Here is a 19,579-nt window from a genome sequence, read left to right on the forward strand (position 1 = left end):
AATGACTTTGAAGGATTTATTTTTTTCTTTCCTAAATTTTACGTTTTTGCATTAGGTTTTGCCACCCTTCATCTTTTCTAGACATCTGAATTTCAATTTCTGGAGAGAAGAAATAACAACTATATGTGTGTCTCAATCCTAGAATATTTATTCATATACTTCATGTAATTAAGCAGGGGCTTCCTCATCTCAGACAATGTGGCAGCAGAATAATAAATAGAATATAAATTATAGTTCAGCTCTTGGGATTAGTGGATTCAGCTATGCAAATAAAAAATGAATTCACAACATCTGCTAAAGATTTGCATTACAATACTTTTGCATCATCTTACTTAAAACTGACATTCCCATTCCGTCTTGATAAAGCAATGTAAAAATAGATCTATTTAAGAAATTGGCAAAAATGACACATTAACTCAGAAATATGCCAGCATCAAATAGACAAGCAGCCCTATTACATGAACGCTTGCCCCTAACTCTGTAAACGTTCACATTTACCTCTAGATAGATAGGCCTTCTCCACAGCTAACTTCCTCTTCATGCTTGGGCACTCCACAAACAGGCGCGCAGAGCAGTAAAACGCTTCACTGTACGCAGAATATATGGACTGCAGAACAAATTTACCTTTCTTTATCAACCTGCTAATTTGATTCTGTATAACACAGAGGTGATAATAGTACTGGTGTGTAATGAAGCTAGTTTCCCTTCTCCACAGACATAGCCATGTGAAAATAAGGCCTCAAAATTAAAAGTCCTCCCGCAAAACTAAAAGGTCTGAAATCACAGAAAATCACAGGAAATCTGTTTTTTTCTAACTCAGACCAGAATAAAGGAATGCCTGGGCGTAGGAGTCAAAAGGTGACTGAACAGATGGGTAAATTTTTGTGCTTTCCTACCACAGAAAAAAAATGTGCCCGGTGAGTCTAAGCCACATCTCGCTACTCAGGCTATAAGGAATTAGGAGATGTCTTATGCATCCCTTTCCTTAAAATCACACTACAAGGCAAGAGTTTTAGTGATTTTCATAGTATTGTGCACTTAGCCTCCAGGCAAATTGCTGCTGGGCCTCACCAGCAGGCCAACTTTGAGTATGTCAAGATAGAAAGTCATCCTTCAAGGGGCGCAGGACAAGGTCTACAGATCTGCAGGCACAGTGGTGGGCGTAATATTACAAGGGGGCGAAATCATGAGAAGGCTTTGAAATGGTATTCAGAGAAGGACATGCTTAGGCCCAGCTCCTGTCCCAGGATTTGGAAGCCTGGAATCAGATGCCTGAAATAACTGCAAACGGGTTGTGTAAAGCAAAGTGACATGACTTTTTCTGAAAAATACACAAGGCCCTTTCTGAAACGTGATGTGATACTGAATCGAAACACCAAAGTGGGCCTATACGCTTTCCCACTTGGTCTCCTGGAGGGGTTGCTACTTCATTGGCTCATTGTTTGCCAAGAAAGCACTTCCCAGCTCATTTGGAAATCTACTGAGATAGACATATATTGCAGAAGCAGAAAGCAAAACCAGAGTAAAATGGAAAATTTGATATTAAAGGGAAATAGGATTGAATTTGATGTTCCACCTAGATAACGCTTTATTCCTTCCTTGCTTTTGTTTTTTGTCTTCTGGGCAACCTTGACTCAGCCAAAGAGGAATGGAAATACATAAAATCCTTCCCACAATGCTCACTAGTAGCTCAGACAAAGTGTATTGGGATTATGGGGAAGATTTTTAGGACCTTCTTAAACCATACAGGCAAAATAGCTTCTGTGGAAAATCATCTCTATCTCTAGCCTCTTCTGTGGGAGCTTCCCCTGTGCCCTCTGAACCCTGTGAGTAGTATCAGTCTGGGTAACAGGGATTCTCCTGGCTCTGAATTGTATAATGGTTAGACAAACTGTACACAAGCAACATTTTTCAAGATAGGCTAAGGCTGTCCCCTTGGCATACTGTATCAATACTCGACCAGATTCTGCTCTCATTTACTGTGGAGTACAGCAGGAGTAATTCTGCTAAAACTGATGATGTTAAATTAATGCCACGTTAGTCTAAAAAGAAAAGCAAAGTAAGATCCAGTGATTAAGATACATAAAAGGATTTTACATGCATGCTTGCATAGGATTTTGTGTTTGCTCTCAGATGTCACCAGTATTAACTGCCTACTATTATTCAGTCTGACTAGGAAATCTAGCTTTAGGAAGTCTCATTCCAGGTTCTTCTGCAGAAGATTAAATGGCTGTAAAGAATATCAAGATGTGGATAAGGAGAAAAAGGGTGCCATGAATGTCTGAGTTGAGTGGAAAGAATTTAACAGCTGCAGAACCACAGAAAGAAAAAACAGCAGGAGGGTCACAGTCGCTTTTGAGTGTGGGGCAGCTGGACTGCATTTATACAAGTCCTATGAGCAGAAAAAAAAAGCAGTCAAGAGCAACTAATTATATTTTTCTAGGCACTGAAAGCACACAGTTATATTTAATTAATCAATGAATACAAAAGAATTCTTTTAAAACTATACAGTAAAATTAATCTATGCAACAATTTGCACCTTAATTATAGATAATTCAAAGTTCTTGCATAGTGCCATTACCATAAACTAATGTGTTGCATACTTACTTCTTTAAAATGTTTATTTTAAAGAGAGGCTGTTTGTATTAATTTAAGAGGTCTATTATTTTAACAGGCATTTCCTTAAAAGGTTTTCAATGTATAAGGATTAGTGAAGATATTAGTGGTTGATAATATTTTCTTTTAACAGGTTTATTTCTACGGCAGGCATTTAACTGAACTTCTTACTACCATATATAAATCTATGTCCATTATCTTTGTCATTATGTGATGTCAGCAAATTATGAAGTACTCAATAATTATTTTCATTGAAACATCAAGGTTCTGAAATCATTTAATGTTATTAGCTGTTTGTTATAGGCACACAGAACTCAGCCAGCTTGTGAGATACAGGTCAAGAACTTTCAATATTCTTATTTGTACACAAATATAATTTTAACTATTTTTATAATCCAGGCTTTTAGATGGAATCCAGTGCTGTGGTAGGTATTTTAGTACTCTGTGGGAACATTTCTCCATGTTTAGAAACAGCACAAGCTTTTAAATTCACAGATGTAAAATATGCATAGATATTATAAGGATATCATAGAGTAACAGGGTTATTTAGTGATTTAATAAATGTTTAGTTAACCCTGAGGGATAAGAAATGTCAAATGTTAATGGAAACTGAATGTCAGTCTAGAGGTACCAAGGGTGGCTCTTAACTCTGGAAATGAAATAAACATTTTAAAATTTCACAGATCCTTCCTTAAGTTAAAATAAAGAAAACCACTGGAACTGCTGAAACAGTTCAGCCAGAATTATTTTGTGTGTGCCCAGTAGACTTATCCTTGCCTGAGAAAATGAACCTAGCTAGGAAAAAAAAAAGGCAGAAGAAAAGAGGGCAGAAAAATACCATAGTAGTTGAGGGAGAACAATACCTCGAGATTCTCTTTGAAACAGCCTAAAAGCCAGGACATTCTCTATTGCACAAAACAATAAATTCCCTGTAAGAAGCTCCACTAACTAAGTTTTATACATTCTGTACTAAATGTAATATAAATAATGCTGGAAGATTATTCAGATTGCACACCAAACATTTGGAAGTTAGGAACTGCCAGACTTAAAACTGACCATGACACCCTTATTTCCTTGTATCTGTCTATTTTATTACCTAGTTACATCCCCCGGCTCAGGGGACCCCTTTTCATGTTGATCCTGCAGAACTCTAAGTATATGATTCAACTGACTTCAGTGGAATGACACAAGAGTTTACACCCATTTATAATCGCTTTAGCAAATGAAGGTTGCATTATAAAACTCAGAAGATGCCCAGCAAACAATGCTGATATTTATTTTTGCCTTCTAAATATAGAATAAAGCTAGATGTCTGATCTACCACTGAAAACTCCAGTCAAAAAAGAAACTTTATTTTCTCTTATACTCATGTGTGCACTGTTGGTAAGCCCCAGAAACACCAGCAGCTTTATCATTCTCAGAGTCCAACTCTGTGACGTGTAACACAAGGACTGATATTTTGCATGTATAATATTCTGTGGGCTAGAGAACTGATACCATGGTATAACTTCAAAAGCTGCTTCTGTTTCATCTCTAAAATGTTGTTCTCTGCTTTTTGTTGGAGCCTGTTACAAACCATTAATTCTGTTCCTTGCCATAGATGGGAGCTAGACTGAGACTGTGAAATACCTGCAAAAATGGATAAATGTAAAATAAGTCAGTTGAATCATATCCTAAAAATGACCATGTTTCTTTATACACTATAAATTAAGTCCAGGCTATTTAGTTGAGCCACCATAGGCATCTAGTGTTATCTAGTGTATTTCTTGTCTTTTGAGTATTAAAGAGGACCTAAGGGGAAAAATGGAGAAAATAAGTCAAACAGCTACAAAGAAACACCTAATGGGGGTAAAAGAGGATATTCTACTTACATTTAGTCTCTTTGTAAGATATAGAGCTATTTAGCTTGTTCATAATATGAACAGGTCAGATACTATCACTATACTATCACATTGTACAATATACAAGTCAAACAGCCTATAACCTCTAAGACAGTCCCAAATACCTGCTTACATCTAGGCAACTCCCCAGGTGATGTACACCAATTCTAATATATGTGGCTTGCCAGGGAGAATGTCAGTGCACTCTGGGTTCTGGTCATCCCTTAAAGCATAATAATCCCCTACATCAGCAAGTTTTCACAAAGGATTAGTAATTTAGAATAATTCTGAGACTGCTGTAAATTATTCCAAACTGGGCCCCACTATCAGAAAGGTTGGCAAAGGAAAAAAAAAAAAAAGCTGGGGGAAGAAGAAGGAAGGGGGGGGATGTTCGGAGTGATGGCGTTTGTCTTCCCAAGTAACCGTTACGCGTGATGGAGCCCTGCTTTCCTGGAGATGGCTGAACACCTGCCTGCCCATGGGAAGTAGTGAGTGAATTCCTTGGGTTTTTTTGCTTGAGCATGCAGCTTTTGTTTTCCCTATTAAACTGTCTTTATCTTAACCCACGAGTTTTTTGCCCATCTGGTTCTCTCCCACACCCCACTGGGGAGGAGTGAGTGAGTGGTTGTGTGGGGCTGAGCTGCCCACTGGGGTTAACCCACAACACTGCTTTATAGAATGTGATGATTACCAAAACTGCTAAAGACATAGTCATTTTAAAAATCACATTTTTAAACTTTGTGGATGACCTCCATTCTTCACAGGAAATTAGTCATTACCATGTTTATGAATTTGGGCTTAAGGTGCCCTCAAAACTGATGACTTCAAAATACTTAATTTACTCACCTTTTCTTGCATTCTAAAAGAAAGACAAACAAAAACGATTACCCTCAATCAAAAAAATCACTTCCAGCTCTAGGTCTGAAGCAACAAACTACACAATGGCAAGATTGCCATTTGGTATAAATTGATATCATTACATCTACTTTAATGGAATATTACTTTTTAACACCAGTCAGATTATGTCTTGCTCTCCTTGCAAGGATTTAAGGTATCATGGCACGTATCAATGCACTGCTGTATGAGAAGACTGATGATATTATTGTATAGCAGACAATAAAGCTAAAAGGGCCAGTGTGATGACCTATCACTTTGCAATCTACTCAGTACATCATTCTCACTAATGCCCTCCCTAACTTGCTCATGACACTCTGAAATGTTTTGCTGCACTTTTTAAATTCACAAATGATATATTATAAAATATTATAGCTTCCCTGCTTTCAAGAGGTAAAAAAGAGAGAGGAAAGACAGAGAGAAAAAAAAAATGAAGACCAAAAAGCTTCTGGACAAAGGGAGTTCAGATATGCCATGATGAGTCCCACACAAGATCCACAAACATAAACAACACATCTGTGCAATACAGCATCAGCTAATAGTACAAATTTGATCAAAAGCTTACAATAGTTATTAATAATGGCTTTATGCCAGTTGCAGAAAGACAGACATTATTTGACAAAGCAATATTAGCATGAACATAAACTTGCCTGCCTGAGAAAGAAGGTATCTCTTCAGAATGACCTTCAAGCAAAGTCAATTGTCTGGATGAATTAGTAACAATTAAGTGCTCTGAAGCCATTTTTGACCTAAAGTCCACAATTAGAGCATTTCAGTATCAATGACTGCTGCCCTGAGTAGAACTGCAGATTTCAGGATCTGCAGTTAAGTGTAACTTCTAAGAAGAATTTCATCTAAGAAGAACTTCATACTGAAATCAGAGGAAAACCTGTAATTTAAATAGGCGTCGAAGATATTTTTTTCACCCACACTGCTATGATTATTACAAGAATCCATTATCATTGTGTTCCATATCTTCCTTCCTAATATTTCCTATTAAAATGGATGTTTTGCCATCTTTTAAGTTACTTTAAAACAAAAAAAAATCATCAGAATGTTAATTCTTTTTAACATTCTATTTTCAAAACATTAAAATCTTAGACATTCTTTATTTTTAATTGACTCCGTACAGCTTACATGTTGTAATTTAGATATTTTAACATATTCTGTCCACAGAGGAGGATAAAGTTAGCTAATGAAAAGAAAAGGAGGAAGAAGAAGGAGAAGAAGAGGGGAAGAAGGGGAAAGGGAAGAGGAAGAGGAATAATAAGAAGAAAAAGAAGGTGGTCTAATACTGTACCTCCAAACCTGCACATGACACTGTCTTACCAGTGAACACAAACAACTACTTATAATCTAAGCTGCGTGTCTGCGTATGCACAGGTAAAACTAAAGACTGGATTGATACAATTTAAGCCATTTTTAAAGAGAATTGGAAATGATAAATCATAACATTCTAGTGACTTATCTGTTCTTGCAACACTGTTAAGAGATGTCTTTACATACAGCCTTCATGTTCTCCTTCACAGTATGAAATTTTCTCTGCTGTTCCTTGAGCAGCAACAGAAGGCAGGATGGGAGCTCCATGATGGAAAACCCAAGACTGAGTTGAAAAAGTTAAACCCAGAAAAGACAGTCTAGAAACCTGAGAGACGGTAATGAAATTCCAAGAAACACTAGAAAGTGCAGAAATAAAGACAAGGAATAGCACACTACCAGACAATTATTTGGGCTTTCTGAACAACATGGGTTTTTTTCTCATAGAAATCCTGCAATTCTCATCAGCTAAGTGAAAGGCTCAATTTGCTTATCAGTTCACATAATCCACAGAGGTTATCCTGAGGTCCAACAGTCCTGAAGGTTTGCCACAAATGGCAGGGAAGGCTAACACAGATGTCTTATTTCAGGACCTGTGCAACTGGACCTTGCAGTCTCCATTGCTAAGCAGTGTCCCAGACACAAGAAATATGTGTGACGTGAACCTCAATCTCTAAGGCAGCAGTTCATAAATTCTTCCTTGACCAAGGAAACTAAAACACAGGCAGAGGAAAGCACTGGGTACGGTTAAGCAACTTGGTGAACAACATTAAAGAAGAAAGAGAGAGGAAAAATTAATTTTAATTTCTAATCCAATTTACAAAACACTAACGGTAGAGGAGTGTTTGTAGAGTAGGATGGTACCAAAACAAAATTGTTCAGAATGAGCGAAACAGAGCGTCTTACTGCCTCATTTTTACCTGAACATGCCTGAACAACTGTATTCTTGTACTTCACTGAGCAAGAAATATAAGCTCACCTCATTACTCTAGATGGGTCCTTGATCACTATCATTATTTTTAAAAATTTATATTCCAAATGGCTTTTACATGTCTTCCTTGAGTACCAAGTGAGGTGAATGACACGCAAGTCAGCCAGGATCCATTTTATTAATTGATGCAAAGAGATTAGGTTCTAGATATTAAGCTTGTACAACCAGGCTCTGTCTGTGCCCCAGAGAGTTTCTGAGACCTATTGTTCTATACTGGTAATAGAGCACACACTGATACTTACTTTTTTGCCATTGCACCAAATACCAAAAACATAACAAATTACTACGTTCCTGCTAAACAGCTATTTGTATATCTTCAGTGGAATTACCCTAATTTTAAATAAGATGTCAAAATGCTAAATGCTGGAAAGAAACAGCCATCTGCAGACGGTTCCTAATGCCATGGTTATTTTACTGTTTTCTTTCTTCCAGGAAAAGCATATTTGAGGATACTTTACCTATGCGTCCAATTTGGGCTGCAAATTGGAAACTTTGAACTCTTCACAACATTCTTTGTGCCACCACCTTGACATAAAAGCAAAACTAGAATTTCAAAATCTAGCCCACTGAGAGCAAATCTGAAGATATTAATGCAAAATATATGGGTAAACTTTTCCAGGAGTCTAAAATGCATGTTACTCAAGGCTTTCTATTTTAAAGATAAGGTAAAAACTGATTTCTATCTCTCTACTCAAAGAGCTTTAGAAATTGAGCCAACACTGCAGGCAAATTCAGCAGAAATACTGCAGCTGGAGTCGGCAAATCCGCTGAAATCACATATATCATTTCATAATTATATTGGTGCTGCCTGTTTTTACAGCATTTAATAGCATCTGACCTTATTAATTCCCATTTTTGTTATATATTCATTGACAGTAACTGTCACAGCTTCCCCTTAAGAACCAGAATTTCCACAAGATTTCTCTTCTGATCAACGAACTTTGGTGATTGAGGGGTACACCTAGCAGCTGTCAACTTTTACTTTGATAATGCAGAAGCAGAACCAGTAAATCCAAAAAGGACAGCAATAGAAATAACGATTAAGCTTTGTAGCCCAGGAAGCAGTGCTCTTGCAAAATATGACCTTTCCTTAGCTACTGTCTTTCTTTAGCCGTCATAAGAGTTCAAATGTGACTCATAAATATATGCTAAAGACCAGTCCTATTAATCCCTAATTAGATATCAATAGAAATTTATTCAAGTTCATCCAATTAAGAAAGCAATGGTACTGTCTGTATTACTGATAGAACATCCAGGTTTTCCGATATTCTATCCCTTTACCACAAAGGCCCCTAATTCAAACATTCTGTCTTTTTATTAGCCAGAAAAAAAAAGGTTTTAATTTTTTTCATTAATTACCTTTTTTAACTCTGACCACATTACCTATATGATAAGGAAGACCCTAAAAGTAAATGCACAAATACTGCAGGGAGGGTGGAGGAGGGTAGCAATTCACTGTCTTTTGGGAATTCAAGTTGGGATCCGGGCCACAATCTCTCTTTGATTTTGCACAGTGCTTTCAGACCTGCCGTTAATATCTTCTACTTCTCAAGCCAGGTAAGCCCGGGAGAACTGCATAGTACATTCAGCTCTAGAAAAAGGAGATTTCCTTGCATCACTACTATAAAACACTTTGCAGCTGAGCTAAGCCAAGCTGTGAACCACACAGCTGCATTCACCGAAACTCAGCCCATCAGAAGGACTCCAAGACGCAAACTGAAGGTGAAAATCTTACACTTATGGGTAAACCTCTCACAGGCACCCATCTGGGGATATATTTTGCTACCTCTAAGTCTTGTCATTCTTGGACTGATAGTTCATAGGGTCACACTTGTCAACTATATCAGGATAGCTTGTGTTTTACATCTTTTTTCCCCCTTTGGGCCACAGAGTCAAATGGCTAATTAGCATGACTCAAATAGGGAGGAAACCCTCCTCTTCAAACGAGAAAACCTGCGCGAAAATCAAGAGTCCTTACTAGTATTTAGTATTTACAAACAAGGACACAGCAAAGTATGACAGAATAAAGCAAAAATTACTCATATTTCAATTTCTTACAAAACATTCAAGAAAAAATTAAGGTGTAGGCAAATGTCATTATTTTTAGGTGCATCCATCATTGAGTTAAGAGACGGAACTGTCTATTTTTTTCTTTCTCCCTCTGTGTTTTTCTGTTGTCAGCTGTCAAGGTCTTTCTCCCCAGAGTAGTGGGGAGTAATTCCTTTGCCCCTTGGGGAAAGGCATGGGGAGGCTAAACTTTTTCAGCCCAGTAAGAGCACTTGGTAAGAGCATTCACATTTACAGCTTCCTACAGTGAATAAAGAACAATTCCTTCATCTTTCCCTGTGGTGTTTTGTTTCCTGATTTTTCTCCCCCCTCCCACTCAGTATCATCAGTATAATATTAAAGAAATACACTTATTCCCTACTGAAAAGAAAAGAAAAGAAAAGAAAAGAAAAGAAAAGAAAAGAAAAGAAAAGAAAAGAAAAGAGAAAAGAAAGGAACATCATCCTCATTCACTATGATAGAGCTGTATTTTATCCCTGGCCTTCTGAATATAATGGCTTCTTCCAGATGTCAAAATACCACAGAAAGTGGAGGCCCTATCAGTTGGTATATATTTCTGCACTTGAAGGTAATCAGCAAGCCTTCACTGTCTTTCAGATCTTACTCCTGCTCATGATCCTTCCTTAATTATGAGGTTTTAACTAAGCCTCTAACTATTCATCTCTATCTAGAGCAATAGTTTTTCTGTTTGTTTTTTTTCTTTTCTTCTTGGTTCCAGGATAGCTCAGAATGGAGTCTGTTCACATACACACCAGTATCATTGTGGCCTATTGTGATCACTACTTAACATAACTGACATTTTATGGTTTACCTGTTTGTATGGTATTTGTATTGGTTTGGGATTGAGGGACCCTAAGTAAAATTTAAGTTGATGTCATTTTTTCTCTCTTTTGCAACTTGAAGAATAATAACCAGTATCTCAGAGAGAGAGGTTTAGACTCTTGTGCAGCATCCTGACTGTTCTGCAAGAAGCAGCTCTTGGAAAGCCATCTCACTCAGTAGCTCAGTGCCTATGCTCAAAGTCTGCCCGAATGCATACCAGTGCAACCATTGCTGCTCACCTAGGGACTGGAAATCACAGACCATTCTGAACCATGCAAAAGAAGAGCCACGGTGGAGGAAAAATAATTGCAGAAATAGAGAAGATACTATTTTCCCAAGTATTAGAACACTAGAAATACCAGTTTGACACCAAAGGAAATAAAAAATTGAAAGGTGAGAAAGTCTATCAACTTCAGGTCTATAAGCATATATGGAAATCTGACAAAATCATTTCTCATTCCTATCAATGAAAGACCAGAGTTAGGCTGAACAGCCAACAAAGCAAACCCAGTTTACAAGAATATCACCAAAACCAATTACCCGGTTTCCAAAACCATCCTGTCCAGTCACTGAGGCAATGTAGAGTTGTAGTACAAGTGACAGTTTTTTAGAAGACTTTTTGAAAAGGCAGCTCATAATCTCTGAATTCAATAATTCTTTACTCTTTCTTACCTGTAGTCTATTGGCTAAAAAAATATAGCATTAAGAATTGACGGTACTTTTGAACTGCAATCTAATATTACCATTTCTGCTTAAAAATTTTGTACTTTTCAGCCAATAACAGAACAAATAGCCACACGCTTGCATTTTTTGAAATGAAAAGCATTATCCAAATACACTGAATGTGAATATGAAGGTTAGCTGGTCATGGTGAGTAAAGTGAAGAATTCGCATGTTCTGCTGTTCAAAGATAAGCTTTGGCCTGTGTGACAGGAATGACTACTGTAAAAAGCCTTAGAACGCTGATGGTTTCTTGCAGTACTGCTGGGACAAGAGCTTCGTGTTCCTATTTGTCCACAAATCTGAAAATCAGCAGTGTCAAGAGATGTATGCAGAGTGATTATTGCTAACTTCTGAGTAGGTTCAATGTATATTCACAGGGAATATTATAAAATGGACTTCATTTTCAATGACACCATGCTAGCCCCACCACTGTTTAATTCATTTTATGTATAATAATACAATTATTAGGACCTGGTGCAAATAGGTAAAAAGACAGGGGCTCAGCTGCAAAGAACGTATAAAGATAATTTATTGTGGAGGAAAAGGGATAAAGATGGAGAGTAACAAAACTAGAACACTTTAAAATAATAGCATAAATGTTGCTGGCATCATATTGTTGGGTTTTGTTGCTATTCTTGTTTTACTATCATTACTGCAAATCTTTGTTGTGAGACACCAGATGTCCTCTAGACTTCTAGGTAAAAATTTGTCTTTGGGACGTACTTGAAGGAGTGGAGGAAAAAGATTGAAATTATATTTGAATCTTCAAACATTCTTTTAGTGATATTTTTAAATAAAGTTTCTCAAAAAAAGACAACATGCCAGACTCATCCTATACTGTTAGAGTGAACACGCCTGGGACCATTCTCTGGCACTGAAGCCAACTGAATAAAATGACCTTTGTACATATGATTACTCTCTTTTATCCTCCAAAAGACAGCAGCTACCTCCACGCTGCCCACCAAGAATGGTCCCAGGCCTGTGCTAACCCCCAACCTGTATCTGGGAATTGCAGTGAGAAAAGCTAAGTGGCAAGGATCAAATCCCTGCCAGGAACCATTGTAGGGATTTAGCAGTAAAAAAGATTGTGGTTTTGTGCCAATGTAATAGTCCGTTGAAGTGTTCAATTCAGTAATATAGAAATGGCTCTATAGAGATTGCCCCTACCACTTCTGAATATGAAAGCAGCCTGCTTTTCCAAATCTCACACTACCTGCATCTTCTCCTCAACCAGCCTGCACTTCTGGATTCACGCTGCAGGATGAATATTGTGGTAGGACAGAGATGGCTTATTTTTGAAACACGTGTGATTACAAACTCCTATACTCCTGCACTTTTTGAATATTTACAGAATTGCCAGAGAGAATATGATCCTGTCCAAGCAGTAATTTAACATCCACAACTTTTTCCAAGAAGGCAACTGAAAGTTTAGATGTGTGTAAGCAGCTGATATTCCCATGCTGTTTTTCAGAAGGAAAATACTACATGGGCCAGATCATGACTGCTTAATACATCAGTCAAGGAGCAGAACATGCAGAGAGGAGGAATATCATGAGGCTGCTAAACAAACATCTCTTGGAGGAGAGGTGCTCTTTCTTTGATGAAGCATTTTGTGAGCCAAAACCCCAAAACTGCATTGGAGATGGGGGAAAAGAGTTTGCCTTCAGCCAGAAGCAGTAACATATACCTTTTTGTCTTTTCACATTAATTCAAAATTTCACTCATTTCTAACAACAATAATTAAAATGGAGTTGTGGTATGAGCATTAATAACGCATCACCATTCAGAAACAAATCCTAGCATATGAAATACAAATACTGAACCCATGACACCTACACCGATAAACTTGAAAAATTAGACTATTTCTCCTTCTGCTTTTTAATTACCTGGAGACAACATGCAATATTTTGTATTTTATAAATCATATAAATAGCATAAATTATAAAAATATAAATATTTTATGAAGTTATATTTTTAAATTGAATACATTTTGCTAATGATCTTTATAAATATATGTCCACAAATTTCATGATTCCCTCAATTAAAAAATAACAGGCCTACGCCCCTTGCTGGCAGACATGATTTTTCTCTGAAGAAAGTCTGAAAGGCTCATCAGCAAAACAACACTGCAAGCACTACCAGAGCATGACAGAAGGCTTGTACTGTAGGTAAGAAAAGGTTTTTATGAAACTTAAGTGAATTTACCTTGACAAGAAGTCTGTGAAAGAGAGACGTATCGGATATCCATGACGTATGATTTTGACCATGTCTAGGACACCAATGTACTGCAGTTGAGCAGACACATAAAAATTGTCAAAAGTATCTGGCAACTTGGAGTTATTAGGCTTTATACAACGAACAGAATGTGGCGTGCAGTTCTGCAGCTTCCCAATAATATCTGTGAGTGATTTCTGTGGGAAAAAAATCAGTTATCAATCATTATTGTGCAGCAAAGGCAATTGCTCAACACGTATACTATTCCTAACTTTTTAACATCATTTTCTCAAAAGGCTTGACCTGGCCATGCAAGTGGCTTTCTCAAGCATATGATTTTTCTTTCTTCCATTGCAATCTGTGGAGACTAATCCTGCCTTTAAAATGTTGTGGGGTTTTTTTGTTTGTTTTTGTAAATTTCTGTCCAGAAGATGTTCACTAACCCTGAGCTGTATTGCCACAGTGGTTGGGCCCCCTCGTTCCAGTCTCTGAAGAAATGAGGATGTTCCTTTCTTTTTCAACAGCTGTGGGGGAGAAAAGCACACACACAATACCTTTATCTCAAGATGGGCAATAAACCTTCATTTTCATTGTTACACGATTTACTAACAAAGGGAAAACATTGATACAAATAGTATGTCATAGTCAACTATTTGAGTTTCAGAAAGAATTGGGAAAGTGGATAAATATCCTCAAGTATCTGCAGAGCCATGACTGGCAAGAAAGTTTTGATTTCAAAAGCACCTGTATACCATTGGAAAGATAAAATACTTTTTCCAAATAACTGGGCAAAGCAATATGATCTGGAACTCTATTGCAGAAGCAGGACTTGTGCAGTTAGTATCTGCCTTGTAAGTAGCATAATTCTGTAACTCTCTGAAAAGGTTCCTTATGTCTTTGGCAGATGCTTAAGCATAAGTAAATGTAAGCACAGATCATTAAAAAAATCTTGAAGGCAAAACGATAATATTAATATTAAAAAAACCCTTCTCTTTTCTTCCTGCACACTTCCTGCACAAGTGAAAAGACAACTTTTTTGTCTTTTCTTTTTTAACCCATTTTCACCCATTATAGACATAAATTATCAATAACTGCATATCTCATTAGGACCAATGTTATCCTATACATCAGAGTTGGGTGTGGGGAACAGATTTATTTTTTGCTGTTCTACTTCCTATCCTTGAGACTAAAATGGCAATAATAATCCTAAAAGTGGTCCCAGAAATCAGGGGGTTTTTGTTAAACTTTCTACAGGAAGGCTGGCAAAATTATTGCGTTCCAGGATTTGGCCAAGCTCTTAGATTCAAACCTCTATATCAATGACAGCCTTTTCATCTCTGACTTTTTTTCATTGTCTTTCTCCAGTCCAGTTACCCCATAAAACTCCCTTTCTATCAAGTCAGCATGTTCTGGCCTACTCCTGTCTTTTTCCAGTTGCATCAAAAAAGTGTACATTTCCTCAGCTTGGCCCACTCAAGCCAAACTCCATTAAAAATATTGCGGCGCAAGCAATTCTCTACTCACTACGATAAACTTTGGAGCTCTTTTTTATTTCAAATCTCACTTACTAGGATGCAATGAGATTTTAAAGGCAAATTCATCCCCAACTTCAAAACAGAAAAGTGAAAGAGATTTGCTTGCTCCGGGTCTTCTCATAAAAAGAACCGCTAGCATGCCAATGACACTTCTCAGTTAAAGTTTACAAAATAATTGAGGAATATAACTAAAATAGAGTTTTCTCCGCTTGACAGATAATGCACTCACCCCTTCCTCCCAACAGATTAAGTCACTAGTTCAAGACCATTTCCTGAGTTAGCAGAAGAGCCAGGAACAACGCTTTGGATGCTAAAGTTCCTGCCTGCTGTCCTGTGTTGCATACTTCTTCCCATGGGAAAGAAGTTTTTGATTCAGAACGAGGGAGAGAAAAGAAAGGAAACAAGGCAAAGACAAAAAATGAATTTAAGTCAAACTCTCCAAACTTGGATATCTTCAACTATGGGCTAAGGAACAAGACTACATCACCGAAGCTGTATTTCTCTCTTACCCTCTAATATGTAGCCTTATGTTGGAAAATCTTGTACCTCTAATCTACAAAAAAACCCATATATGTAACTTTGTAATCTCTGTTAAGAAGCTAAAACCTCCTCCTAAAAAATCTCTCTTTACCAGCAGAATATTTTAAAGCTTTAACCAGAAGACATACCAGAAGCTTTGCAATAGATGAGTTCTTCAACTAACAGACAAAGTGTTCATAAAGAGAAACAATGCAAGGTCAATGGAAAGAAAAGCTTTCTGTTAGTGATGTGCATTCATGTGACTAGACTTCTGCTGTATGAACTCTGAAACCCACTGATTCTTTCAAAGGAAGCGAGGGGAAGGCAACAGGGCCAAAGTATGCACTAGGAAAAGATTACAGAAAAACGAGGGAGCAAGAGCTGATGTGAGCAAAAGAGAATTGTGAGAGCATCAATGAAGATACGTTCTATCTTATTTGAAAACGCGACACAGTCTTCATAAGTCACAGAGACTTGAGCTGGCGTCCCCAAATTCCTATGACTCCTTATGTGTTCTGAAATTCTGGCCAACTATTAGATCTGTTCATGTCTATCTTAGGATAGATATGCTGTTCTCTTGGACCCTACTACAAGTAGAGTGGTGAGTTCAAAGAGGTAGACCATCCTTACCTGTGACAGCATGCTCAAAATCAAGGGAAGAGTCATTTATGGAAAGGCAAACAGGTAGATACATGACCATACACTGAGAAATCTATAATTATATAACCTAGCAAGTAGCTAGGACTGCAGATGACAAGCTGAAAGGGGAGGGGAATCACAACAAACTCCTATCTGACCTCTGACAGTGTCTACTTCTCTTCCCTGGATATGGTGGAGTCTAGATGACTACGCATACACAGCAACATCAATACCTTCCATTTTGTGTTTCTCACTGCCTACAGTATGATGTTTGTTACAACTCAAATTCCAGATATAAAAGGAATGCCAGTCTCTGGTTGATAATTTTTGCCTTAATGTCCGTCTTTCTCCCCCCACCCCTGCCTTTCTTTTTTTTTCTCTTTATTGCATTTACCCTCAGGATAAACTCCAATAAAAATGCAGTGGTTATGATTTTCCAACATATAGTCATTTTAATTCTAAGCTGATAAGAAAATGCTGCTTACATTGCATTTCCAATTACAATAACAACAACAAAAAAACAAACCCAACATTATTCCAGCCCATCACACTGGATTTTCAAGGCTATATTGGAAAAGGGAAGAAATTATTTGGGACAGCACAGTTATAGATGTGGGCTTGATCCACAAAAGAATTTAAGCACTTACCTACTTCCAGCTCCTGCATCAGGTGCCTATTCCAAAATAACACGTGTCTCTTTTTTGCCACTGGAACAACTTAGATATCTAAAGTTCTGCTTCCGTCCTGCAGGGCAGCACAGTACCTTGCTCAAATTAGGCCAACTCAGTATCTACAAACTAAGTGGTATTCTGTCTCACCTGCGCAGCTCTTCTCAAAGCCTACCTTTGAGAAGCCAAGCCATCCTTGTCTCTGTGGGCAGATGAAGGATGAAGTTCTTCCCACCTTCCATCTAATACCTAAAAGTTTAGAGCATTCTCACTGAATCTGGAATTTCTGACTTAATTTATCATGCTTCCCAAAGGAATTTGAATATGTCTTCTATCTCTCAAGAGAGTAACTCCAGGTTAAAAGCTATTCTGGACTGGTCAAAAACCTCATAGTTTCAGAGATCCCAGCTGTGTGGTGTTTCCCCCTGGCTTGATTAGGCTTCTAACTTAGACGTGCTTTTCATACTTCCTTCCATGTATGGGGGACTAGGATCTTTTTCACAGCCTTAGGAAGCTTCCTCTAGGAAGCTGTTACTATAGTGGAAAGGCACCTAAAGGCACCTTGTGATGCCTCAGCTGTTTGTTAAATATAGCCTTAAACCAACACCATTCACTTCAACTTAAGTTTTTCCACTGAGATTACTGACAAGAACAGTAGACAGGAATTATGCTACTATCAGCAGGGGGGCTATAAGGAAACTCCCATTGCTATTCTATGGATGTACTTGCATAAAGCCTTCCACAATGACACATGAGAGCAGGCTCCTTAATCCCATGACAGAACCAATTTTATGCAGCTGTAAGCCAAAAATAGAGTCGTAAGATTCAAGAAGCCTGGTGAGGCAGCTGATGTATTGTGAGAACTGCTTGCTTCTTTTCTAGAAGAAGGAGGAATTCCAAAGCTCTGTCGAGAATGGACTCAGCAAATCATGTTATTTCTCATCAAAAGAGAGATGTTCCATGTGACATGAACAATTAATTTTCTGATAGCCTCCCAAGTTTCATCCCCCCCCCCCTTTTTTGGTTTGTTTGGGGGTTTTTTTGAACTTTTTTAGCTGACTTAGCTAGCAGAAAAAGAGACAAGTTCAGAAATGGGGAGAGTTTGATTTGATTTCAAATTGACTGGGAAAATTTGCATGTGACCATTTAAAATAACAATGTTTTCCAAAATGTACAGGGTTGATCTTCATACAAAACCACACAAACTACCTTTTGCAAACCAGAAATCTTCTCAAGTTAACACAATAAAGACATTGAGGTTTTATTTTTGTGCTTCCTATGTCTTAATTTACTCAACTATTCATCATAAAGTCAGCCAAGGAGACAAAACAAAGAATTGTTCCTATACAGCCAAAAATCAGTAATATTGCATCCACTGCTAAGCCCTGGAACCACAAAATCATGGACTGATTCAGGCTTGAAGGCACCTCATCATCTGGCCCAACCTCCTGCTCAGAGAGTCCGAGAAAGAGGTTCTTGAACCAGCATTATGAGTGTTAGTAAATTATGACCTGTTAGTTGTCACTATTCCTTTAGTGTAGATATTAAGTACTAGATTATTTTAATAGTTTAATGACTACAGAGAATGAAGCAGAGAACAAGGAGCTTTCAGAAATGACAAAGTAACAGAAAAATCTTCAAGGAGCAAAGAGCAGAAAGAGTCCTAAATTCTTACCTTGCTGAGCTCAATATATTTCTTTGCTTCTCCACTTGCACAGGCTACTGATGGTTTTTTACTCAGCAAAGCTGCTTTACACCCTTTGATTTTAAGGGAATGATATGGAGGAACAAGTGATCCAGTTTGTGTCAGCTTGGACTGGAACAATTGATTGATGACTACATTTTCACTGGCTGAGAAAAAAAGAAGAAATTAATACATGAAGATAAAATACAGGTTAGAAAATTAAATATATTGTATTTGGAAGTAAAAAGACATACAGTAGGAGATAGAATTAAATAAATAAACTTAAAACAAGTGGACAAACTGATAAACTATTATACTATGATAGTTATCAAAGAGCATTCAATATCTAAGGATGTCAGCCATCAGTAACACTATTTTTAAACATATTCAGGTCCTGTGCTGAACAAAACAGGGTGGGAAACAAAAATTTCAGACTGTGATCTAAATTTAATTACTTATGTGATAATTACCTCTGAGTCTTGTTCCAGACTCCAAATTGATCCATCTATTAAAGCAATATGAGATGCATTCTGCACCACATTTACCTAATATGTAGTATTTAGAAATGATCATGGCACTTGGCAGAAATAAATTATAGACACTCACTGCAGCAAAGGTAAAGAATGATACAAAACACAATATGGGAAGGGATGAAAAAAAAAAAGGCAAGGTGAAGGACAGAACTGTAGCAAGCTGGGTTCACATTTCTCTACATCAAGACCACGCTTACAAACATTTACAGAAAAAAGACAATGCCATACATATGTTTGATGCAGTGGTGATAATTAGTACAAAAGAAATACACTTCCAAGAGGTGTTTTTAAAAATAAAAATCTGAATTTTAAGACAGATAGGATATTTTATACTAATTTCAGTCAAGTTATCATTTATGAGATTATGGTCATTGGGCTTTTTAAGATTAGCATGGTAGTTACATACTGTTTGTATTGCCACAGCACCAACAAGTATTAAAAACCTGTTGTGTGATACGTTCTTAGCCATCCTTAATT

The 19,579-nt window shown here is 37.4% G+C and overlaps 1 protein-coding gene across 1 annotated transcript in view; it reads right to left on the reverse strand.

The window, feature by feature from the left end:
- Positions 1-19,579, reverse strand: part of MYO16 (myosin XVI) — a 317,122-nt gene that overhangs the window by 70,865 nt on the left and 226,678 nt on the right. Inside the window, exons 25-27 of the mRNA XM_076361144.1 lie at positions 18,561-18,736; positions 13,968-14,048; positions 13,516-13,721 (exon numbers count right to left, since the gene is read on the reverse strand). Of these exons, the coding sequence (XP_076217259.1) occupies positions 13,516-13,721; positions 13,968-14,048; positions 18,561-18,736 (463 nt within the window). The remainder of the gene's footprint in view (positions 1-13,515; positions 13,722-13,967; positions 14,049-18,560; positions 18,737-19,579) is intronic.

This window comes from Aptenodytes patagonicus, chromosome 1 (assembly GCF_965638725.1).
Source record: "Aptenodytes patagonicus chromosome 1, bAptPat1.pri.cur, whole genome shotgun sequence".
Classification (NCBI taxonomy): Eukaryota; Metazoa; Chordata; class Aves; order Sphenisciformes; family Spheniscidae; genus Aptenodytes; species Aptenodytes patagonicus.